Source organism: Eschrichtius robustus, chromosome 13, assembly GCF_028021215.1.
Source record: "Eschrichtius robustus isolate mEscRob2 chromosome 13, mEscRob2.pri, whole genome shotgun sequence".
Taxonomy (NCBI): Eukaryota; Metazoa; Chordata; class Mammalia; order Artiodactyla; family Eschrichtiidae; genus Eschrichtius; species Eschrichtius robustus.
In genome coordinates, this window is record NC_090836.1 from 84,166,635 (window position 1) to 84,192,113 (window position 25,479).

Below are 25,479 nucleotides of genomic sequence, written 5' to 3' on the forward strand. Positions count from 1 at the left end.
ACAAAGAGGTTATCACCTCACACCGGTCAGAATGGCCATCATCAAAAAATCTACAAACAATAACTGCTGGAGAGGGTGTGGAGAAAAGGGAACCCTCTTGCACTGTTGGTGGGAATGTAAATTGATACAGCCACTATGGAGAACAGTATGGAGGTTCCTTAAAAAACTAAAAATAGAACTACCATACGACCCCACAATCCCATTCCTGGACATGTATCTGGAGAAAACCATAATTCAAAAAGAGTCATGTACCACAATGTTCATTGCAGCTCTATTTACAATAGCCAGGACGTGGAAGCAACCTAAGTGTCCATCGACAGATGAATGGATAAAGAAGATGTGGCGCATATATACAATGGAATATTACTCAGCCATAAAAAAAATGAAATTGAGTTATTTGTAGTGAGGTGGATGGACCTAGAGTCTGTCATACAGAGTGAAGTAAGTCAGAAAGAGAAAAACAAATACCATACGCTAACGCATACATATGGAATCTAAAAAAAAAAAAAAAGAAAAGGTTCTGAAGAACCTAGGGGCAGGACAGGAATAAAGATGTAGACGTAGAGAATGGACTTGAGGACGTGGGGAGGGGGAAGGGTAAGCTGGGACGAATTGAGAGAGTGGCATTGACATATATACACTACCAAATGTAAAACAGATAGCTAGTGGGAAGCAGCCGCACAGCACAGGGTGATCAGCTTGGTGCTTTGTGACCACCTAGAGGGGTGGGATAGGGAGGGTGGGAGGGAGACGCAAGAGGGAGGGGATATGGGGATATATGTATACGTACAGCTGATTCACTTTGTTATAAAGCAGAAACTAACACACCATTGTAAAGCAATTATACACCAATAAAGATGTTAAAAAAAAAAAAGATGTGCGATCTCCACTACTCTCCCCTATTCCTATACTTTGGGTAGCTTTGTGACTAAAACCTTTATTAGGTTATTCAAATAACCTTGTTTTTCAAAGGCATTAATGTGCTCCACCAAGAAAAAGATCTTTGGGGACTTTTTGAAAGATTACAATTTCAAATGTATTTGTACTTTTCAAGTCACAACTTTGTGTAGTTTTCATTTCTTCATGAAAATACTTTGAATAAATTTATACTCAATGTGAATGTATTATTAGTTGTTTAATATCAAGAATAATACCATATGAAATTGGAGGCTTAGTCAATATGATTTAATGACTGAAGTAATTTGTAATTACATCAGCAGTCAGTCTTCTCGTCCTCTGTTCTCCTCAGCAGACCTCTATATCAAAGACAGCCTCCACCTGCACTTCTCTCTTCACTCTACATAGAATAGAAGTTATTGGAGCCATTAGGTTTCCTTAAAACTAGCCACTCATTACAAGGGTTCAGCATGGGACTTGTCCTAAAAGGCTTTGCTCTAAATCAAAGTGACCGTACATTCCTTCCTGGCTGTAAAGAATAAATTATGGGTACTTAATACAGAATTCCTGGGCCCATATATTATATATGAGATTATCTTACATTTGGATACTCTCCCTCACTAGTTGGGATAAGTGAAAGTCTTGAATTTGAGACCAGTCAAAAGCATCGTCAGCCAGGAGGTATACATGGTGCCTATCTCTCATTTGAAAACCCAACAGCCCTTAACCATCAAATGAACTACTCTGTAGCAGATCTAAAGGGCGTAAAGATTTTGTCCTCTGATTTCCAAGTCTAAAGGTACAGATAGTTTGTCCATAATAAGTATATTTATGGAGTTAAAGGACTTGCAAAGCCTCCTCAAGAGTGTGAACTTGCCCATAAATTCATCACAAACTTTAAATTCCATCAGTTCACTTTAAGGAAAATATACTGGGTTGGTATTAGATGCAGATGTTGTACTCCAGGCCCAAGGAATTTGGCCTCAAGGCCTAAAACACAATGACTATGTTTTCCGATTCTGATATAATGCTTGTGACAGGTACTTCTCTCCAGATTGGAGTCAGATTGTATTACAGCAAAAGTACCTTCAAGAGTTAGTAAGGGTGGGGCTTCCCTGGTGGCGCAGTGGTTAAGAATCCGCCTGCCAATGCAGGGGACACGGGTTCGAGCCCTGGTCCAGGAAGATCCCACATGCCACGGAGCAACTAAGCCCGTGTGCCACAACTACTGAGCCTGTGCTCTAGAGCCCACGAGCCACAACTACTGAGCCCGTGCACCACAACTACTGAAGCCCGCTCACCTAGAGCCTGTGTTCTGCAACAAAAGAAGCCACCTCAATGAGAATCCCGCGCACCACAACGAAGAGTAGCCCCCGCTTGCTGCAACTAGCGAAAGCCCGCGTACAGCAACAAAGACCCAACGCAGCCAAAAAAAAAGAAAAAAAAGTTAGTATGGGTGGACAGACTCTAGGTCCATCCACCTCACTACAAATAACTGGGAGGGAGATGCAAGAGGGAGGGGATATGGGGATATATGTATACATATAGCTGATTCACTTTGTTATACAGCAGAAACTAACACATTGTAAAGCAATTATACTCCAATGAAGATGTTAAAAAAAAAAGAACCAAATGGAATTCTAAAACTGAAAAACAAAACAAACAAACAAAAAAGAGTTAGTACGGGTGGGAAAGGCCATTGTTCTGTCCCAGCTCAAGGCTGGTTAGCCCTGTGGGTAGTGATTTAACGCCCTGAGCCTTGGCATTAAACATGGGGCCTTACGGCATCACTGCCCTGCAGTCACTGCAGTCATCCACAAGGCCTGACCACAGTGACTGAACGGGCATCTCTAGGCTGCTGGTACACATAGCACTGGGGAAAAGTGTGGGTCCAAGCCCACACCTTAAATACTAGCCTCAGTACTTGAATTTTGAGAGACATATAGTCTTGTTTTAATGATCCTTGCTTCAATGAAAACCTTTTATAATATAGTTCCATTGGAATCTGTTCTTTTCAATGAGGGATTACTGCTAATGCAAGTTAAGTGAGTGACTCATGTGCTATCTATCCAAAGTATTCATTCTTCAGTGGGGAGCGATATTATTCAGCTGTTACATAGAGATATTTATCATTGACTAGAAAGCAACTTAGCTGGAAGCATGTTTGATTTGTGGAAGATCCCCCTTTAATAAATGGCTAAGAGTAGCCATAAAATGAGTGTCGAGTTCTCAGTGGAAAACTAAAATCTCCTTGATGCAACTAAAAAGCAATACAGTTTCAGTTGCTTCCACTCAGACTACCAACAAAATTAATCAGAGGCTTTTAGTGAGATAGTGAGTTCCTTCTGAAGTAATGAAAGCTTTTGTGAAAGGATAGGAACAGAAAGCTAAGAGTAGCTGATGGCAAATTAGAAGAAGAAGCCAAGAATTTGTCCATTTAAAGTGATTTTTAGATTAAAGTTTTTATAGATGTTCCAGAAAAGATATTATTTTTAAGACAGACTTCTAAAGCAAAGAATAATTAGTTACTACTAATTAACCATAATTTAAAATAATTAATGACATTCAGTACATAGAGACCGGACTTTTGGAGAGAAAATGTCATAAAGACTAGAACAGAGTGCTTTTGAACCAGCAGAAATGTATTTGCTTTGTCTTTCAGTTTATGAATGCTTTTTTTCCAGTTACTAGAATATAAAACTTAAGTCTAAGAAATTCTCTGAAAGATTAAATGATTTCTCACTTTTGAAAAGAAATGTTCATGATACCAAATAAAATATGAAGGCATGATAATTATGCTATCTTTTCATCTCTTTCATTCCTTTATGCCATTAGAAATAAAAGAGCAGTAAAAATAAAATGAGAAAATGATCAGTATCAAAATCAGTTAAACAGGGCTTCCCTGGTGGCACCGTGGTTAAGAATCCGCCTGCCAATGCAGGCGACACGGGTTCGGGCCCTGGTCCGGGAAGATACCACATGCCTTGGGGCAACTGGGCCCGTGTGCCACAACTACTGAGCCTGTGCTCTAGAGCCGGCGAGCCACAACTACTGAGCCTGCGAGCCACAACTACTGAAGCCCGCGTGCCTAGAGCCCGTGCTCCGCAACGGGAGAGGCCACCGCAGTGAGAGGCCCATGTGCTGCAGAGAGGAGTGGCCCCCGCTTGCTGCAACTGGAGAGAGCCCGCACGCAGCAACGGGGACCCAACGCAGCCAAAAATAAAATAAATAAAAAAAATAAATTTATAAAGAAAAAAAGCAGTTAAACAGATTTGGTTGATCTCTTTGGGCTCGAATACATGGCAACATATATTGGCCAGTTTTTATAGAAAATCTATGCCAAGTGTATGAATAAAACAAACAATTTAAGATTAGGTATAAGCCCTGGAAAATAAAATGTTGATATTACAGCAGCTTATAAAATAAGAAAAAAGTCCCTTCAAGTTTGGGGTTTATATATGCAGTTAAGGAAAAGAGACAAGGAAACATAACAGAGATAAAAAACTAAAAATGATGACTTTAATCTTTAAAAATGCATAAGAGCAAAGAATAGAATGGGAGCCTATTTGTTATCATGTTCATATCCTAAAGTGACAAAATTTCCTAAAATGGAAAGCCCGAAGCTGCTTGGAAGTTTTTCTGAGATAATGTAAAACACCCTGAGAGTCCTCTTAGTTCCCACACCAAAACTTCAAAAGACAATCATTGTAGAGCTTGACTAGAATCAGAGAGACATATATTCAAAACAGAAGGCATACCTGTAAATCCTTGTGGGATGTCCAAAGAGTCACAAAGAAAGAAAAAATTACCCACCTATGGTAGGAATTATCAAGTGTTGAATCGTTAAGGTGTCTTTAAGAGACCAACTTACATTAATAAGTTCAACCTCCCAGATTTTTTTCAACAGGTCCATCGATGTATAGCCATTAATCAGAAAGGCTTTGGTGTAGTCACCTAGTTCGATGGAATCCAGCCACTCAGCAACAGACGTGGGATGGTAGCCATCATGGCCAATGGGTCTCATCTGTAATTAGAAAATCACGTTACGATTAATTTAAGCTGTTTACTTTGTGTTCCAACAGCAGAATGCATCTTGGAAATTTATCTGATATGAAGCAACAGATCTTTCTGGATAAGAAAATAAGTAAACCCAAAATACTTTATGCACAATTCTAAATTATTAATAATTTCACGCTGAATTAGTTTTCAAAAATGCACCCAGAAATTTCCAATTTAGCTGCTAAATCAGCTCCATATTTGAGAGAACTAAATATGTCAAACTTCTGTTGCAGACATTATTGGCATTCTGTTGGACGGAATTTAAAATGATGTCAGTCGAGCAGTTTTAAATTCAGTGCTGAAGGCACAGGGAACTGAACTCCCAAAATGTAGATGATAATTCTCATATGCACAACATCAAAGCATGTGAAAATACTGCATGACTTAAACATCCAAAGGAATTCATGCTTATGCAAGACATGTAGGTAGTGCAAACATGCTGGAGAAACATACTGCTGTGGTAAGCCAGTAAAGAAGAGGCTTTTGGGTGTTTAAGGACCATGTGTTCTACATAGACTCTACAGTATGTTAGACAAGAATAGAGAATTCGCTGGCAGACAGGTTCCTATTTTTTGTCAGCTATATAAAGATTTATTTTTTTACTTTAGGAGAACAAAGAAGTGTGACAGCAACATAATGTTTCTGAGTTTAAATTTGAGTGTCAAAGTAATTTAAGCAAGAGAAACTTCTGGCATTAAAATTTTGTATGGATTATTCTAGTCTTTTGGTTTTTATTTGAAATTTTAGTTGAATTTGCAGTTCTTGGTTTTTGAAGTAACTCACTTCTAAGACTTGTGCTGCTTTGCATGCCATACCATAACATCTAATACTTCAGTTATTAAGGACAGCTGGCACCTCATCAACTTGATGTGATCCTTCAGTGAAATTCATGATGGGAACAGCAAAACTGGGCAAAATACAACATAGATTTTCCTCTTCCTTCAGATTCAAGGAGATAAATATTAACGGAAATCTATATGATTCTGATTTGTGAGCAGAGAAAAGATTAGTCTGGGCATCAGGGATTCAGATTTTAATCTCAAACATGTTAGGCTTTCTGCCACTATGCAGTGTTCTCATTTTTGAGATTCTCCTTACTCCTTTTTTTTGGAGGGGGGGCAAAGTGTTTATTAGGGATCAACATCTGCGGAAGGAGGGGTGAGGAAGCAGGGCTGGGCAGGAGAGGGGTCGAACTGTGGTGGGGCTTGATGGCACCTCTGTGAACCATCTGGGGAGCTCTGGCACAGTTTAGGCTAGTAGAGTGTCCCAGGCAGGGCAGATATGAACGGGCCTTTGTGATCTGCCTCTCTGTCACTGGATGATGCTGCCTGGGAGTAGCGTGCTCTGGTGAGGGCTCTCTGCCGTAGAGGCAGACCCTGAAGATGCTGACGGCTGGAGGCTGTCTGCTGACTACTCTCCCTGATGCTGGGCAAGTCCTTCCTTGAAGGGAGTTACAGGTGGTACATTGCCATGTCTTCCAGAATACCTGGGATCTCGATTCACCAAATGTTACTATATTTGGCTTTTGCCTTTCACTCTATACCCACTCACTCATTCACATGCACACAACACTTATTTTTTAAATTTTAGGTGAACCATTGGAAAGACATTTCTCCTGAACCATTTGCGGACATCATGAAACTTCATCCCGATACTCCAGGAGCATCTCCCAAGAACAAGGACATTCTCCTACACAGTCACAGTATCATCACCCTCAATAAATCTAACATTCATAAAGTTACGTTACCTAATATATAGTCCATATTAACATTCCCCAAATGTCCCCAAAATGTCATCTGTAGCTGTTTTATTTTTCCTAGCCATGATCAATCAAAGGTCAAGGCAATTATATTTTCAAGTATCTCTTCTACCTTTTTTTTTCTCTCTTTTCTTCTTCTGGGATGGTATTTACTCCTTCATTTTTAAGTTCTCTTTTCTCCTTTTCTCTTTCCTATTGCTCCACTCTCCAATCCATTTTCCATTTTGAGGTTGAAATGTCCTCTCTTTTAATATTGCCATGTAATTCATTATTTTGCATTGGGGTCTGAACTACATCAGACTTTTGTATTTCATTCTTACATTGACTGACTCATTTTAGTTACTCATCAAATGTTTGTTCACATAACACTTAACTCAGTGTTTATTACACAGTAGTTACAAATGTAAATGACACCTCAGGAGTTGCAAAATGAAGTTTTACAAATAGAGTATGCTAAGACATATATATGGAATCTAAGGAAAAAAAAAAAAAAAAGGGTCATGAAGAACCTAGTGGCAAGATGGGAATAAAGACACAGACCTACTAGAGAATGGACTTGAGGATATGGGGAGGGGGAGGGGTGAGATGTGACAGGGTGAGAGAGTGTCATGGACATATATACACTACCAAATGTAAAATAGAAAGCTAGTGGGAAGCAGCCGCATAGCACAGGGAGATCAGCTCGGTGCTCTGTGACCACCTAGAGGGGTGGGATAGGGAGGGTGGGAGGGAGGGAGATGCAAGAGGGAAGAGATATGGGAACATATGTATATGTATAACTGATTCACTTTGTTATAAAGCAGAAACTAACACACCATTGTAAAGCAATTATACTTCAATAAAGATGTTAATAAAAAAAATCAAATTTTGAAAATCGTAAAAAATAAATTTTTTTTAATAAAAAATCAAAAAAAAATAAAAGAAGCTTTAGCAGCAGTTACAAATAACCGGATACTATATATATGTGTAAAATTGGCAACTAGGACCCAAAGCAGAGGCTCAAAGGTATTAAATACTTTCATATTCTACAGAGAATTACAAAAATATTGGGGCCAGGGGCATTCTCCAGGACTTATTAAGAGGTGGTTGAACCAACTCTGCTACCCTGAATAATCACCCCAGCCTTAGGAAACTCCCTGGCTGCCCCAGTTGACACAAGGAAATAACTGGAGAAAGGGGAAGAAGGAAGGAAGAGAGACTCATTAGCTTTGAAATTAATATCCTGGCAGGGAAGTCTTGCTGTTAGCCATCCAAGAAGCTGATCAGCCCAGCACTGGATACTGGGGACGAGCTTAGACAATCTTGATGAATCAAGCTGGGGTAGAGTCAGATGTCCCATACCAGAGAACTGTGCAGTAGGGTCCCCATAGGTCACCCCAAGCATTCACACTCCATTCCTTTGAGAGAGCACCCAGTGGCCACCTGCCACACAGAGGTTGTTGATGATCAGCTTTAGCCAAAGAGCAATGACAGCAAACTCACCAGAGCTCTGCAAACCAAACCCAGTCAAGTATAAGGAAGTATGCCTTCCCCCCAATCTCTCCTTCTCTAGCACTAGGGAATTTAGAATCAGAAAAGAGAGAGGTACCAGTCCCTTGGGGGAAGCCTAAACTGGCGTAGGGGTTGGGGGAGAAAATAAAACTGGAGGCTTACATGGATAGGAACTGAATTTTCAATATTTTACGTAACTGGAAAGCTACTGGATATGTCTGAGATAACATTAAAAATAGTAACGAGAGAATCAATTGAGCTTGGTTGAAGGCAGGATTGGAAAAAAAATGTCACATCAGTTTCTGCAGACTGCTCAGAAGTCTGGTTCCTCCTGTGAGGCAAGTTCTCCCAGACCAACCTTAAGGAGGTGAGAGGGAGGGAAATATTTGGTGGAAAGATGAGAGACGGGGGCAGGGTAGAGAGCAAGCGTGAAGAGAGTCTAGGAATGGGTACACTGACATGTGCAGGGGCAGCATCCACCCAGCTGCTCATTTGTTAAACATTTAGCCAGTGCCTATTCTGATAAATGTTGTGGAACAGTACAGAAGCAAACAAGTTATAGTCTCTCCCTCATAGAAATTATAACCCTTATTTAAAAAATATGTGAACAGATGAACAATAAATTATGAAGGCTCTGCATACCTGAAGACAGGAAACCATTAGCGCCAAGTGAAGTTACAAAACTAACTTGACACGTATTTAACGGTATGCAGAATGGTTACTGCGCTGCACAGCAATTTCCCTCAAAGCAATTCTTCCATCTGTTCCTTCATTTCTGTTCTTCCTGCCACTACTCTGTTTAGGTTCTTGTTGGTGCTTATAAAAACTAATGCAATAGCCTTCCACTTGGCCTCCTACCTTTGGTCCAGCTTATACCATGATGCTACATCAGTCTTCCAAAAAGCCAGGCTCTTTAAGTCAACCCTTGCACAAAAACCTATAGTGGTTCTTTCTTGATAAAAGCCCAAATGTCCTATTCCAGCATCCTAGGACAACTGAGATCAGGTACAAACTCATCTTTTCAACCTAATTTCACACTACTTGCTATATGTAAACTAATACATATGATTAGACACATGAGTATGTCTAAACAGTATGTTAATTTGCTAAGCATTCCATGAACATGAACTGTGTGTGCAAGACACATTCATTTCTTTGCTAATATCATTTTCCATGCTTTTTGCCTTTATTTCTGGAGTGTTTCTCCAGGATTGGCTTCTTGAGCTCTGAGATACAAATTTCCAACTATTTGTAAAATATCTCACATAGATGTCCTATAGTATCACCAACACAAGCCAAAAATATATCTCCTTCAGCTCACAAACTGGCCCTCCTTTTGTGTTTCCCAACTAAGTTAATGGGGAAGCATCACACTATTGCCCCCCTAGATGCTTAGGAGCCAGCTAGCTTTCCCCATTCTGTTTTACCATCATATCTAATTAGGCCAACAAGTCTTATATATTTGATTTCCAAAATGTCTCTCAATTCAGCTCCTTTCTTCCAAAATGGACTTTGGAATCTGACAATAATATCTACTGCAGTATTGTAAGGATCATATGACATAGGGTATGTGAACTAGTGCAGTGTTTTGAATCCATATGTCTTCAGTAACTCTTAGTTCCCTTCCCTCCCCAGTGCCCTAAATTAGGCCCATGCTTATTTTGAAACTGTACAATGTTGAGTCCTTTGGCTGCTACTCTTTTCAACTTCCAATCAAAACTCTTCTTTCCTCTCTCACCCCTCCCAACTTCCCTCACTCCTTGTCTTTTCTACTTTGTTTTAGAAAGAGTTTATGACTGCTAGCATCTTTATACTCCCCCTTCCCACAGCTGACAGTTATTTTTCAGAAATATATCTAACAAGGTCCCTCAAGTCGATTGAATTGTTGGTCTCAATTCTTCACTCTCTTCCTGGATTAGAATTATGCCTCTGTGCCCTTTGCTGAGGGATCTATATTGAACCCTGATGTGGCTGGAGTTACTTCTACATCCCATTGATGTTGGTCATGTACTTGCTTGGCCAGTGGAACAGGCAGAAGTATCAGTGTGGTGGTTTATAGATGAGGCCTCTGCACTCCTGTGATCTACTCATCCTTTTGAGTCCTATGCTCTATTACAAGAAAAACAATTGTTGACTAGTTGCATAACTGCTGGTCCTAGGAGAAAGATGAAGACTTGTGGAGCAAACCTAAATCTAGCCCGAAGCTTGGAGTCTACCCCAGCTCGCTGGAGCTCAGGTGAGTCCAGCTGAAGTTAGCTGAACCACAGCTGACCCGTGGACTCATGAGTTAGGAAAATAAATATATATACCTATATTTTGTTTCTATAAACCACTGATATTTTGACATATAGGGGAAAACTGACTAATAGAGTCACTCTTTTATTTCAAAACCCTTGGTATTTGCATTAGTCTGGGTTCTCCAGAGAAATAGAATCAATAGGCTGTGTATATACACATGCAGAAGCCCCAAACCTGGCAAGTGTGAAATGTGCAGCGCAGGCTGGAGACTCAGGGAAGAACTAATGTTGCAGCTCAAACCTGAAGGCAGTCTGGAGGCAGAATTCCTTTGTCTTCTTTGGAGGACCTCAGTCTTTTTCTCTGATTGGATAAGTCCATCCACATTATGAAGGGTAATCTGCTTTACTCAAAGTCTAACTGATTGAAATGTTAAGTTCATCTAAAAATATACCTTCACAGTGACGTCTAGACTGGTGTTTGACCAAATATCTGGGTACTGTGGCCTAACCAAGCTGACACATAAAATATTCCAAACTCTTTATGAATCCACCAGCAAATGCATCTACATGAGACTGAGAAAGACTAGGGAAGCTAAGTTAACATCAACATCCTACCCAAGTTAGGTGACTGTCATCTAGTAAACATCTATGTACTGCATTCTCACTAATCCTAAACTAAGTAATTCTTTATTTTATGAGTATGATTGTTGGGGCATAATCCACTGTATTTCTAGTAAACTTCCATACTTTTGCTCATGCTATTCTCTCTTCCAGGGATGCTATTTTCCCCCTGTTCTCTGTTGAAATTCTTTCCATTCTTAAAAGGTCCTGTTCAAATGCCATCTCTTTTGTGACGCCTTCTCCAAAGCTACCCTTACTCCCAAGTCAAAACTAATCATACCTTCTGCTAGGTTTCTGTAGTAATTTGCATAAAATTCTATTATAGCTCTATTAAAGTCCGATTTCTATTATAGTTAGAGAGGTGAATGTCTGTCTTCTTCTTTAGACTGTCAACCTCTTGGTGATGAAATAAGCTCTTAGCCACTTTTGTAGTCTCTCACATGCCCAGCAGAGCATCTCACATATGGCAGGCATTTGCTAAATGTTTATTAAATTAAGTGATTTAATGAACACATGAAGATAAAATGACAAATTAATTTTAGTGGTATGGCGTCCATTTGTGGGGGAGATTTGTATTTTTTACTACATATTATGAAAATGAGGGCTCTTTTTATGGTCTAACAGTAATATTTACAACTATTTAAAACTATTAAATACCAAGGACCAATTCCAGGTAGTATGCTGTATCACAAAATGCACTGGGCTTTGTTTCTGTAGCCTGGCCATCTTGACTCTACTATTAACTAGCTGTGTAACTATGGGCAAGTTACTTCACATCTCTAAGCTTCAGTGTTCTCATCTATAAAATAAGGGTGTTAGATCAATGATCTCAAAGTTCCTTTTTAGTTCCTAAGTCTTACAATTCTATAATTTGTATATTAATATCAAATTAGTGTCAGATTTATTTATCCAGTAAAGAGAAAAGAAGCCCAAAGGCAAAGAAAAAGATTACAGGACGAGATAGGACATTTAGGTTAAAGGCAGATGACATCCACACTTCTTTCCTTGAGTGTACCCACACAGAGCACAGTGACTGCTTTCTCAAATTAGCAGTGTTTAAACTCTTTTTCCAGCAGGCACATCTGGCAGGACAAGGCTAGACAGAGACAGCTCCAGGGGCTTCCGGGCCTGCCATACTGCTGAGCATGAATGGGAGTCAGGCACAGTCTGTAATCTGAGAGGCAGAGTGGTGGGCAGGCAGCAGGCATTGTAACAGAGGTTCACACCAAGGCAATACGATTCAACTAGTTGAATCCCAAAGTCTGGGGAAAACCTAAGTTGGGATAGAAATCAGAGATAGCAGTGAAGAAAGCTTCAGTCTCTGGAAAAATGAGGATATATTGGTACATTTTACCAAAGATCTTCCTTGTTGCTCTTGATGTCTTGTTATTCTGCCCAAATGTGTATTGACTTTCCTCCAGGAGCCTCTTAAAGCAAACCTGGCCTCAGAGAGGGCACACTGTTAACATCACAGGCTACACAGCTGGCAGAGATCACTGACCCTAGGACAGTGCTCTGTGGTGTCCTGGGGCTTCAAGGGGGCCAATTATAAGACAGGTGAACAGTACAGGTTCTGAAACTGCCTGGTCTACTTCAGTTGAATAGCTCATATTTTAAGTCTTTTACACAGGTAGGAAGAGGAAGGAAAGCTTTCTCTACTTTAAAAAGAAATATTTGAAAACCACTGACCTAGAAGATTTTTGCAAGATTACATGATCACTACAGTTTTATTTTCTTTTAATTTGTTAGTTTTATTGAAGTATTCTGGGTTTGTTGTATATGTATGGACATGTATATATATATATATATATATATATATATATATATATGTATATATATATATATATGTGTGTATATATATATATATATGTATATATATATATATATATATATATATAGTCTGTCATTCTCTCTGCCTGAAACCAGCTTTATCTGCTGAGACAAAGATAATACCTTATAAAGTGATAGAGCCACAAGATGAAAGGTATAGCAAGAGGAAGGCAATAAAGATAGTAAAAGGAAACAAAAGAAGAAAAAATGAAATTACATTATAATAGATTTGGGATTAAATTTAAAAAACAGTTCTCAGTGCAACAAGGTATGAAGCCAGCATTATGATAGTGGCATGGTAATTAGATCAAGAGAATAAGGAACTCAAAAAAGTCAATAACAAATTTGGCAGATATTTTTATATCTGAAAGTGTTACAAAATTGAGACAGAGACCCATTGTTGTTCACCCAAAACTGTTCTCTCTTCTTCCATAGTAATGGGTCTTCAATTGAGCTCGTGTCTGCCTAACTAGATTCGAGATACACTAGCTTCTCTTCTGGTTGCTTCCATGAGAATACATTTGAGCCTATGGGATGCCAATGAAAGTGCTGCGTGTAACTTCCAGGTCATCTTTAACCTAAAAGGTTCTTTGCTCTAGAGCTGCTTTTTTTTTGTCTACTCTTGAGCTGAAACATCCGTGGCTGCAGCCCAGCTTCGTCCACATGGGCAAAACAATACTCTAGAGTTTGGGAAATGCTTCTCTAACCTTAATGTACATGAGAATCATGTGGGAGATCTTAACCTGCAGATTCTAATTCAATAGGTTGAAGGGAGACTCTGAGATTCTGCATTGCTGACAAGCTTCCTGGCAATGCTGATGCTGTCAGTCTGTGGACCATACTTTAGAGGATGATAGAGGAACAGATGGAAGGTCCTGGGTCCTTCCACAGTTGCAGAGAGCAGAGTCAACTTGTAAACCCGGACTGCTCACTGTCAGACAATTACGTGGGAGATATAAGCATTCTGTTCTTTAAACCACTAGGAAGTCTCTATTTTAGTGGCTTAGCCTTTAATAAAAACAGAATTAAAAATTAAATAAGGCAACTTCACGTAGAACATTTAAAGGAAGCCTGTATTTCCATTTGACAGTATGTTGCATTGTCTTTTGTTTTGTGAAGCCATGAGTTTTCATATCTGTTGCCATTAAAAGAAACTTCATTTCTTTTAACTGCCTTTGTTGGTATCTTTCTGTCAATCATGCCACCATCCCTTTGTGACAACTATGCAAGGGATAAGAGGGGGAAATGTAGAAAACCTCAAGTTTCTAGCTTTGACACCTGGGTACATGGTGGTATTACCAGCTGAGAAAGAAAAGAAAATAGAAGGAAATACACAAATAATTTTGAGACATGAGAAATTAAAGATGTTGGGGAATAGCACGTTAAATTTGGGGGAGAAGTCTGAGGGGACATATAACCTTGGGCAGCAGCAGCAGCACAAGGGGGAGTCTTGGCTCTTCCACTCATTAGCTGTATGACCTTGAGTAAACTACTCAACCTTCCTAAGCGTCCATTTTCTAATTAGTAATGTGAGAGAGAGAAAGAACGTCTACCTCTGAGGGTTGTCACAGGCACTCAGTGAAATAATGCAAGTAGAGTTTAGCCCAGTGCTCAGCACGAAGAAGCACTTGATAAATCTTAGTTATTTTTATCACATGGGGGAGCTGAAATCCTACATGGATGGGACTGAAGAGGGTATGTATTGATAGTATGAGAAGAGAAGTGGCCTGAGGAGAATCAACGTTTTCAAAGTGAAGGATAAGAATTATATTCAGGAGACAAAAAAGGGAATAGTCAAGACAACAAGAGAAGTGAGGGAACAAAAGTTGCAAGGAGTCTGTGGGCAGCAGTGCTGGAATCTGCAGAGGTCTGCTGAGAAGAGGAGGGAGAAGCGCTCATGGCGTCTGGCAAATAGGTCTCTGCACCTTACTAAGAAGAACCCAGAAGCTAGTCTGTGCTGGGTTGAGGTGTGAGTTAGAGATGAGGACATAGAAAGTGCAATCTAAATGATTCTGCTGAGGAGTTTGTATGGGAAGAGAAGGAGGGAGAGGGAGTTTTTAGAAATTACAAGGAAAAGGCATGGAAAGGAGTGGCAAATGAGGATTCAGGGCTGAGGAAGGTCAGACACACAAAGGAGTAAGAGTCCAAGAGTGCAGTGGAGATTGGGGTGGGGTAGAGGGCTTGCCTTTTGCTCTGGCGATTTTTGCTTGCCTTTCTTAGAAATTATAGCATGAGAGGCATAGTTAGAGATAACTTTGGGGTTAATAATTTCTGTGTTAACAGAAGCTACCTGGCTTGGACTTGGTGAGAGCACTCATAAAGGTCCTCATGTGGGCAAGGGCAGCCTTCCGGGTGGCATGCTGCTCCCCGGATACACACAAACCTGACTACCATTTATTATAAACGTACTGGTAAAACAGCCTCGATGTGCCAGGCTCAGGTACTTAAACTTGCCTATGAAGCTGCAATGGACCATGGCTCCTCTCTTCTACCTGGATGTACTTTGTGCCCTCAGACTCCCTGATAGGAGTTTTGTAATACAGACAGCTGACATCGTCGGGTATGTCCCTCTATTCCTGCTCCTTGTTCTAGCCTCTTCTGCTCTGTCCTGCTGCTACCCAAGACCTCGACTAACAGCAGCCCTGAGAATAAACCAGGATAAACAGTGCTAGCAGACAGCGTGCTGCCACGTCCAAAAGCAGGTCTATCAAGTATCGCAAGGATCAGATCTCCCACAGGCTCTGAGACCTGGGCTTAGACATCTCCGTGCTGTTCATCAGTGGCTCTTAAAAGACTGATTGAACGTGAAAGAGAAAGGCAGATCCACTGACCACGGAGCCCCAGAAAAAGTCTATTCATCACCATTTAAGCGCTATTGCAGTGTAACTTTGCTGGGAGAGATGTCTACGAAATGGATAAGAGTACTGATGACACCACCTAACAATCATATGAGACTTTAAAGAGCCCAAAGGGATTTCATACACATTATCTCATTTGTGAGGGGTTTTAGGTGATCTCTGGGAAAATGCCCTTTATGGAGTCTGAGACTCTGGGTGCTCCATGTAATGATATTCCTTCTGTGGAACTGAAAGGATTAATACACCGTGACTATTGTTAGGAAGCACAATGTGATAAAGCCTCTTGTTGTATATACGCAGCAAGGGAGGGAGACACGTAACATAGACGAATCTGTTGCTTGAAGCCCCTTTGCCTGCAATTAGACTCTCTTATGGAGACAATTTCTGTAAAAGAATGGGGAGAAACTTAAACCCTCAGAGGTAAGTGAGTTATATTTGGATGTCACTATGGACTTACAAATTGCAGATAATAGTAACCTCTCTAATTTTTCCCACCACCAACTGAGCCTTGCCGACTTTGCGTCCTTGAGTGTTTAGACAATTGAAGACTCCCAGCTTTAGGAATAGGGCAGGAGCATGAAGAGGTGATACCTGGATATTACTTGGCACTACATTTTGGGGGAATAAAGGGAAAGTGAAGCGCTTTGGACTGGGTACTATCTCTTAATGCCCTGTGATTTCTATTTCATGAATAAAAGAAATAAACTAAGGTCTAGCCGTGAGAGGGCCTGAGGTATCCCTTATTTTGACAAGTCTTAGACTGTGAAGTGAAGTAATGGACAAATAGTGCATAGATAAGAAATGTTTTTAAGACACATGGTGATCAACTTCCAATAGCACAGTATGGTTGATTGGTGATCAAAATAGAAGCACTAGCCAGACTAGTCAACCCTCTAGCCATCAGGGTTAGGGATTAACCCTTTGATAAAAGGCACTGGACTGACCACAAGTTAAAGGAGTGAAGCTGCCAAAACAGACAAGTTCTATAAACTGTGGTAGGAAAAACAATGACCATAACAACAGTAACAACCATAAAACAATCTCTTTATCGCTTTGCAAACAGTGTGAGCAGACTGCCCATCAGGCTTGTTCTATGTACACACAGAGTAACTGGTCTCTGGAGCATCACCTGAGAACCTGGCAGTTACCTGCCAGGTAAGATCTGTGGGGATGTGGATGAAAGGACCGATAGGTAGAGCCACTACGCAGTACACATATAAACACTGGGGTTGAATGATTTTATTGTACTTCTCTCTGAAGCTTTTGGTAAAAGGTGTGTTTTAAAAAATTCAATAAAAGTACATGCTTTTGCCATCTTTTCGTTTCTAAAATCCTTGTTGAGATCATATTGACCCTAGAGCCCTCTGTTAAATATCACTATTTGTTTTATTTCCTTGTTGCAAATCTCTTTTATGAAACAAGGGCTCAGATTAAAGATGAAGCGGATTTATTGCAACTAGAATAAGGTGCTGAACAACGCTCACCATCATTCACATTTTCAAGCTCCACCACTGATATGAACTATATTTAGAAAAAGACAAAGGATCCCTTTTTTTTTGTTACCTCTGACAGTACATGTTTTCTGACATTCATGTAGCTACAATGCTTATGTAGTGCACTGGTTATGTAGCACACTGCCTTGCTCTTATAACAGAAATTTTAAATGCTACTATCAGTCCGGAAAATTGTTTGTAAGTTATTAGTCTCAACTAAAAAAAAATTTCCCAAACTTGAGTCTTCAGAAGATAATGAATGTTCTGAATACCAATTCTATTTATTTGATATTTAAAAACCATGCCCTTTCTCAAAGCCTCTAGGTATGTGCATAATAACATCACCCACTGAAGTACTTCAAACAGATAAATGTACCATAAAACCAAAGTCAGCAGTATACAAATGAATAACTTATGTTCTGCTTGGGTAGGGAAGTATAAAAGATATACAAATAGTGGCAAAAAATTAGTATAAGAGTTACAAAATTGAGGACCTACAACCCATCCATCTATCCATCTGTCCATCCATCCATCCATCCATCCATCCATCCATCCAATCATCCACCCATCTACTCATTCATTCATTCACTCATTCACTCAACAAATATATAGGGCATGTCTACTATATTCTAGGCCCTGTTCTGGATGCATCAGTGAATAAAACATATAAAGGTGTCAGCCATTGTGGAGTTTACATTCTAACTGGGGAGACAGAAAATAATTAACATAATAAATAGTATAATAAATAGGGAAATTATGTCAGAAAGTGATAATTGCTGTGACAAGAGAAAGTACAAGAGGAGGATTGGGAGTGCTGGAGGTTCTGTGGGGACAGGAGAAAATGTGGTATTCAATAGGGTGGTTAGGGGACATCTTATTCAGAAAGCAAGACTTGAACAAAGATTTAAAGAGGGCAAATTTGCTTTGTTGGCAACTAGGGGGAGAGGATTCCAAATAGAGGGAATAGGTAGAGCAAAGGCTCTCAGGAAGGAGTGAGCCTGGTGTCCATTCAAGGAATAACAAGGAAACCAGTGGGGTTGAAGCAGCTTGTGCAGGCAGAGAGAGGCAGGGAACAGGTCAGAGAGGTAATCAGAGGCCAGATAAGGTAAAGCTTTGAAGGTCTTGTAAGGATTTTGGCTTTCATTCTGTGGGAAACAGGGAGCCAGTGCAAGAATTTGCACAGAGCAGTGACATGATTTGGCTTATATTTAAGCAGAATCACTCTGGCTGCTGTGTTGAGAATAGTGTATAGGGAAGCAAGGGTAGGAGCAGAGAGGCCTGTTCAGAGGCTCTGGAAGCAACTCAGGAGAAACAGGGCTAGTGGCTTGGACAGGGTGCTAGAGGAGAGGTGGTAAGAAATGGTCAGATTCCAGATGATTTCCTGAAACACAAAATAAAGTGTTCCTTGTTCTCTGACGTGGAATGGGAATCTGTCAGGTTGATGGCTGCATCTGTGTGGCATGGATCTCAGCTTGAACAGCACTGTGTTCATCTGTCAAGCATGGGGATATATAGAATATATACGTGGAATACATATGGCAGGGTTGGTCTTGCATGGGTCTGTTTTCAATGAGCAACCCAGCATCCTCAAAATACTCTTCTGCTTAAAGAAGGTGGCCAAGGCATATGTATTTGATTAATAGAACAAGAGACACATGTTCGAGGAGATGGGTGATTATGCATGGATTTCAGGATCTGGCACTCTTAATGGGCCCTGGCTTAGCTCCCATGGACCATGGCTTAAGAAGAAAAAGCTTCAATACAAAATCTATATCACAAAACATTTCTGGGACTTGGGAACAAAAGGAATCAGCAGAATTGGCACCAGCAACTTCATCAGCAAGCAGGTATGGTGCCATATCACAGATATTAGTGCCCTGAACATTGGGCACCAGCAGTTGGTGATGGTGCCCACACTGGCAGGCTGCAGTGACATTGGCAGAACAGTCAGTTGGCAGTGGCAAAAGTGCCCTTGATGGGAAGATACTGGGCACTGTAGCCAGTAGCACAGACATTAGTACCTTTGCCTCATTGGGCACCTGCAAGCTCTGAAGCAGCCTTTGGCAGTCATTAGTAGAGATTTGGTACACTCAGTGGGTATTAACAACACTGAGAGCACTTTTGGTAAGTTCTGGTGGCACTGTTTCAAGCTTTGGTGACAGGAGCCATCAACCACAATAAGCTAGAGAGGCAGAGAAGGGCAGATGCCAGTCAGCAAGTGGTCTGGTTAATGGTGCACATATGACTTGAGAGACCCAGAATGAATCATTAGGAAAAATTTCAGTAAGGTCTAGAATATGCAGAGAAGTGTAACCTCATTTTGAAGCCCTGCCTGGAATTCTTGAGAACCTCTTTTATATCTATAGTGAGGGAATAATCTAAGAACTATTCCATCACCATTGGATGGAATAAAGAATAGCTTGGCTCTTAGGAAAATGTTTCCAGTTTCATAGTCTGATGTTGTTTGTTTGTTTGTTTGTTTTGTTTGTTTTTGGCCAGCTCAGAAGTTTTAGTTACCTCAGACATCAAACTAAGAATTTTCAGCTTGACTTATGTGAATCCCCAGTAGAGAATCAGCTCTTAACAATAGTTTTAGTAGTAATTATTTATTTAATTCAACAAGAATTTTTAAGCACAAAATTTATATGTAACATCATTCTAGGTACTGTAAAAATGCAAAAGGGTCTAAGGTTCTTTCCTTCCAGGAATATGCAATTTTCTGTGTATATATTTGAAATATATACAAATATAAGAAAATTAACTACCAAAGTTTTTACAAGTTCCAGAAAAGAAACAAAACTTGAGTGGATTGGAGAAATTCGGGAGGAGTTTCTTCCATAGTTTCTCTTGGGGTTAATACATAGGGAAGTAAGTGAATGCTTGTGTGAGTGGGTATATGTGTGTGTGTGTGTGTGTGTGTGTGTGTGTGTGTATGAAAGTGAGCAAGGGAGAGACAGAGAGAGAAACAGAGTGACAGACAGAGAATGGATGAATACGGGCATCCATTTCTCCCTACTGTCTCTAGACCTAGCTGGAACACAGGCAGCATCCTCTGTCTGGAGTGATTCCCTTAACGACCTATTTGCTAAACATACTTATTAATTCCTTGAGATTAAACTCAAGCATCATGTACCTACCCAGAAAACTTTCCCTGACCTCCGTACTTAGTTCTTCCCTCCTCTTGGAGCATTTTTTTTCGCATAGTAGTTCAGTTTTCGACATATCTATCTCTGTCTAAAGAGTAGGCAGGACTCCTTGAGGCAGGAACCAGGTCTTATCCACTTTTTCATACCTATCTCTGAACCTAGCATAGGGCCAAAATGAACTATCTGATTGAATGGATGGATGAATCAGAGATTCACTGATGATCATCTGGGCATGTGGGTATCTGCAGACATTATGCATCTGGAGTTGCCCTAACTCTCCGTCATCTGGCTCCAATCCTACCAGAAATGCTACAGTCTTTGAGATGTAAGGTCAACTGTTACTTCATGTTTACATCAGTAGCACTTAGAAAAGTATTCAGTTGAAAGTGGACACCATAAAGGTTGGTAGATGATGATGATGTAATTGAGTCCCCGGGGGAAAGGCAGGGAAATCAATCTTCTCTGCACTTACTGCAATAATCTCTTGTACATTTGTGGAGAAAATTTCACATTCAACAATTTCTATAATACATTTACCTATTAGTATTAGAAAACTGTAAATACAATTCTTTCTCACAAAGCAGTGGCCTCTAAATAGACAAGGAGTTGAGGGTTAAAACTGATGATGCACTGAATAAAAAGCTTTTAACCTTCTATGACTCTGTGATTCATAAATTACAACCTCAAAAAGCATTTAAAGTGTATCTATTTAGCAGTTATGCCACCATGAATTCACGGAACAAGTAAAGGTAAAATGTATTTTCTCTTGAAGACATGAAAGAAGGAATCTGGCAGTTTATTGAGTACTCATTTCCTCTGATAAGAGCAGTAGTTATCTGTTAACTAAAAACAAAACAAAACAAACAAACAAAAAAGCAAGCTGAACATCTTTTTACTAAAATAGAAGATGATAGATCTGTGGGAGAGAGTGAAAATGGCCAGTCATTTTTCTAAAGATGAAAGGTGGATTCTCAGGTAGCACGACAGAAGATCAAGCATCATGTCAGAACCTAAAAGATGGAAATCTAAAAATCCCATTGACCACCAACAAAGAAAATGACGACAAAGAAATACCATGTATTGAAAAAACTGCTTTGCTTAGGGGTGGGAGAATAGTAACTCAGTCTTAGTTTAGCCTGCTCTGCTGAAGCTGACTCCAGGCATCTGCTTGAGTCTGAAGCAACTGACTCACTCATTATAGCTTGAAGGGCAAAGTGATGGATGAAATTCATAGCTGGATTGATGGCACTAGCTATATTTCAGAGGGTGGTTATTACAAATGGGAGAAAAAGTAGCATATCTGTCTGCCTGAACAAGCTAAGCAAATACTTTGGGTCACATTTTGCTTGGAGTGTCATGAGCTATCCCCAAACCCCACGCAACAAAGAAGTTTTTAAGGTGCATAGAAATGCCTTTTTGATTTATCTGTCTCCTCCTCCAGGAACCTTCTCCTGATTCCCTGAACAGAAGAGACCTTCCCTTCCATTTAACATCCAAAGCTTGTATTTTTACTTCTATTACAGTTTGTTCATGCTCTGTTTCTATGAAAATTCCTTGAATATTGGGCTGACTTCTGTTGTTAGACGGTAGTCTCCTTGAAGGCAGATACTGTGTAACTTCATCTTTTTTTTTCCCTCCTTGTCCTGTGTCTGAGACATAAGTAGATGCTCAAGGCATTTGCAGACATAAACTGAACAGAGACTTCTCACTTGAGTGCTATTGATCAAAAGTAAGAAATAGAGCCAAATTATATTCAACTATTAAAGTAGAACTTAATTCAATTGTACAGGAAAGGTAGGGGATAATGGCTCTTCAAAATGGCGGGTATGTTGTTTTAGAGCTCTTGCGTAGATTTACTTAATTCTGCTTTTTTATGAAATCACTACGTCTTTAGCAATTTCATGGAACTGCACTGCCATGGTCTGAACATTCAGCTTCTCAGTTCACTTCTATTCCATTCTACGCCACCTACGTTTACCAAGCCCTTGCTGTTTAAAGTACTCTCCATCTCCACTCTTTTCCCACTTTCCACTTAGCACTGGGGACTGATTACATTACCTCTAAGAGGTGCAGACAGGAAGCAGTCTTGCTATTATGCTTATTCATTTAATCTCTTAGATAGGAAGGCCCTAGTTATGATTTTAAATAACTTCTTTTCTAGTTCCTGATGAGCTAAACAATAATCTTAAATATATTAAAAATTAATTTAGTGAATGATGATCAGAATTGAAAGTTTTGCCCTTTTCTTATTTAAAAATTGACTAATCTGCCTTGTGAGAAATGGAAATGAAAAGAATGGAAAGCTCACTATTTTAAAGTAGTCACGGGCATTTTTAGTCACAGACTCTCTTATATCAGTAATTGAGTTCCTTTCTGTTGCTTTTTGATCCCAGGCAAGAGCAACCCCCCAAATTTATTAAGTTTTGTTAATTTGGTGAGCACTTATTGAACAAATACAAGTGGCTATGACTAATTTTAACTTAGTCCTTCTAAGTGACAGACACTTCATATGCATTTGAAAATTTATAACTCACAATAACTTAATGTGGTAGGTTCTACTATTATCTCCATTTTACAGATCAGGAAACAGAGGATTATAGAATTTAAGTAACATGTCCAAGGCGACACAAGTAGTAGGTGGCTAACTAGAATTAAATTAGGTTAAAATAAAAGTTCAAGAAAGTTCCTTTTTGAAAATTCTAAGTTCCTTGAAGGCAGCTTAAGGAAGTTCCTTTTTGAAAATTCTAAGTTCCTTGAAGGCAGCTTAAATGGATTATCCCCTTAGTATCCTCATTGTGCTTTGAAGTATAATGTTTAGACAATATAGTTAAGAACCTCAGTTAAACTACCCAGGTCTGAACCCTAGCTTATCCATCTAAAATAGCATTCATACTTTCTTGTCACTCTGCCTATTCCCTTGCTTAATATTTCTCCCTAGCACCAATCATTACCTGATAGGACATATTTTTACTAATTTTTGTTTGCATACCCCACTAAAATAAGCTGCATGAGGAGAATGACCTTGTAGGTCCTGTTTCCTAACACCAAATCCTCAACATCTAGAACAGTGCCTGACATGTGGTCGGTATTTCATAAAATATCTATTAAACGAATAAATAAAAGATTCACTTTGCTTATTGTTTATACCTGAAGTAGTCATTTTCAGATACAATTAATGGATTGAAGGAACCTCACTTTTTTTCTTGGTTCACCTTCAATCTTCTTTTAAAATTTTACTTAATATACATGGATATAGCACATATGATGTACCAAGCTCCATTTTAAGTGCTCTACAAATATTGACTCATTTAGTTCTCAGAACACCCCTATGGGGCAGGTAAAATCAAACTCAGGGAGTTCTGGCCATGTTACCAACTATTACACCATGCTGCTTCCTGGCTTAATCCTGTAAAAATGTCAACTCTGTGTAGTTTAATGCTCTAATGATGTGTCTTCACTCTCTCCTAGAGAGTGCCCTTCCATCTTGCCCATCTCTCCTTCCTCTCTACCCAGATTAAAGAAGAAAATAAATAAGATTATTTTAGTTATTTTACTTTACTTAATTATACCTTTCCTTCTTTGACACAGCAATTCCTACTGCTAGTGAAGCTTTTCTAAGGCCGCCTACAAGGATAAATAAGCAGTTTGACCCCCAGTGGCTGCTGGACAGCTGACATGGTCTGTGTCTTCCTTTCTCCTTTTTCAAGTCGGTCTCCTTCCTGCTTTTCTAGGGCTTTTGGATCCCTGCCACAGCCCTTCTCTTCCAGTCTTGAGAAGGGAGTTTAGTGGGCTATGGAAGTTGTAAAAATTGCCTTTATAGCCTGAAACTTAAAAGGAAACCCAATTTTATAATCAATTCCTTTTCCTGTGTTTCGTCATTTGGTTCTTTCTTGTCCTTTTACAGTTTCTCTCACAAATACCCAAGCGTCTTCAGAGCCTTGGGTCTCAGGTATAACAAAGTGTCACCCAGGAGGCAACTGTCATAAGGACAGACACCTGGGATTTTAGTTCCAGCTCTGTCACTAAGGAACAATCTGCCTTGAGGCGAGCCATTTAGTATGACCGATGCTTAGCCTCACCTGTGAAATGACTTAGGTGAGAGGTTGAGCTGGATATTTTAAGGTCCTTTGCTGCTCTAAATTGTGATTTTCTTGGAAGAATTACATTAGGAATAGAAAGTGCTCAGATATCTAAATTCCTTTACTCTTACTACCGATTGCAGTATCATTCCAAGGGAGCCATTGTTCTTTATTAAGTGGGGGTGAACTTCTCAAAGTTGAAGGATGACAGCTGCTGGGAATGGCGATAGATCAGAATTCATTTACTTGCAGAATTCCTCCCATATTTCTCTGTAAATATCGTGGGGGATAATGAGTAAAATGAGAGTCCAGTTTGCTGGTCTACATAATAAAGTATTCTAAGATAAATTCACTTAAAGTAAAACATTTCAAATCCTCCATCTTTAGCTTAGGAAGAATGCAGCAGTCACCTTGCTTTCTGAAATGGTGTAAAAACCTTGGAACAGAGCGTCCATAAGTAAGTTGGGACTGCACTGCTCTCACGTCTAGCAGTTATTTGGAAATCTATCCAGCCCAAACAGCTATAGCTATTTTGTACTTTGTGTGTACTGGGCTTTGTCATTTCAAAGGGCTCAAAGAGCTTTATAAATAGCAGCCATTCCTTCTCCCAATGTACTCCTGAAGAATAGACTGGTTATTGGTTTCCACTTGTAAATGGAAAGCATGAGGCAAGGTGGAGGAGGTCTCTGGAGGAAAATGCAGACCACCAGGTTGTGGGTGTTATATTCATGAAGGACCTGCCTTACTTCTTTGTAAAACATTTAAATATAAAGGTGCTCAGCTGGGAAATTTCCTAACCTGGGAGTCCTAATTTGACCTATTCAGAATAGGACTGATTTCTTTTTTTTTTTTTTTAATTTTCATTAAACAAGCAATTATAAATTTACTTATTTATTTATTTATTTTTGGCGTGTTGGGTCTTCGTTTCTGTGCGAGGGCTTTCTCCAGTTGCAGCAAGCGGGGGCCACTCTTCATCGCGGTGCGCGGGCCTCTCACTATCACGGCCTCT

The 25,479-nt window shown here is 39.8% G+C and overlaps 1 protein-coding gene across 15 annotated transcripts in view; it reads right to left on the reverse strand.

Moving 5' to 3' along the window:
- ANKS1B (ankyrin repeat and sterile alpha motif domain containing 1B) overlaps positions 1-25,479 on the reverse strand; it is a 1,169,527-nt gene that overhangs the window by 302,442 nt on the left and 841,606 nt on the right. For all 15 annotated transcript variants that reach the window (XM_068562021.1, XM_068562020.1, XM_068562019.1 and 12 more), the window contains one exon: positions 4,769-4,921. In XM_068562021.1, the coding sequence (XP_068418122.1) occupies positions 4,769-4,921 (153 nt within the window). The remainder of the gene's footprint in view (positions 1-4,768; positions 4,922-25,479) is intronic.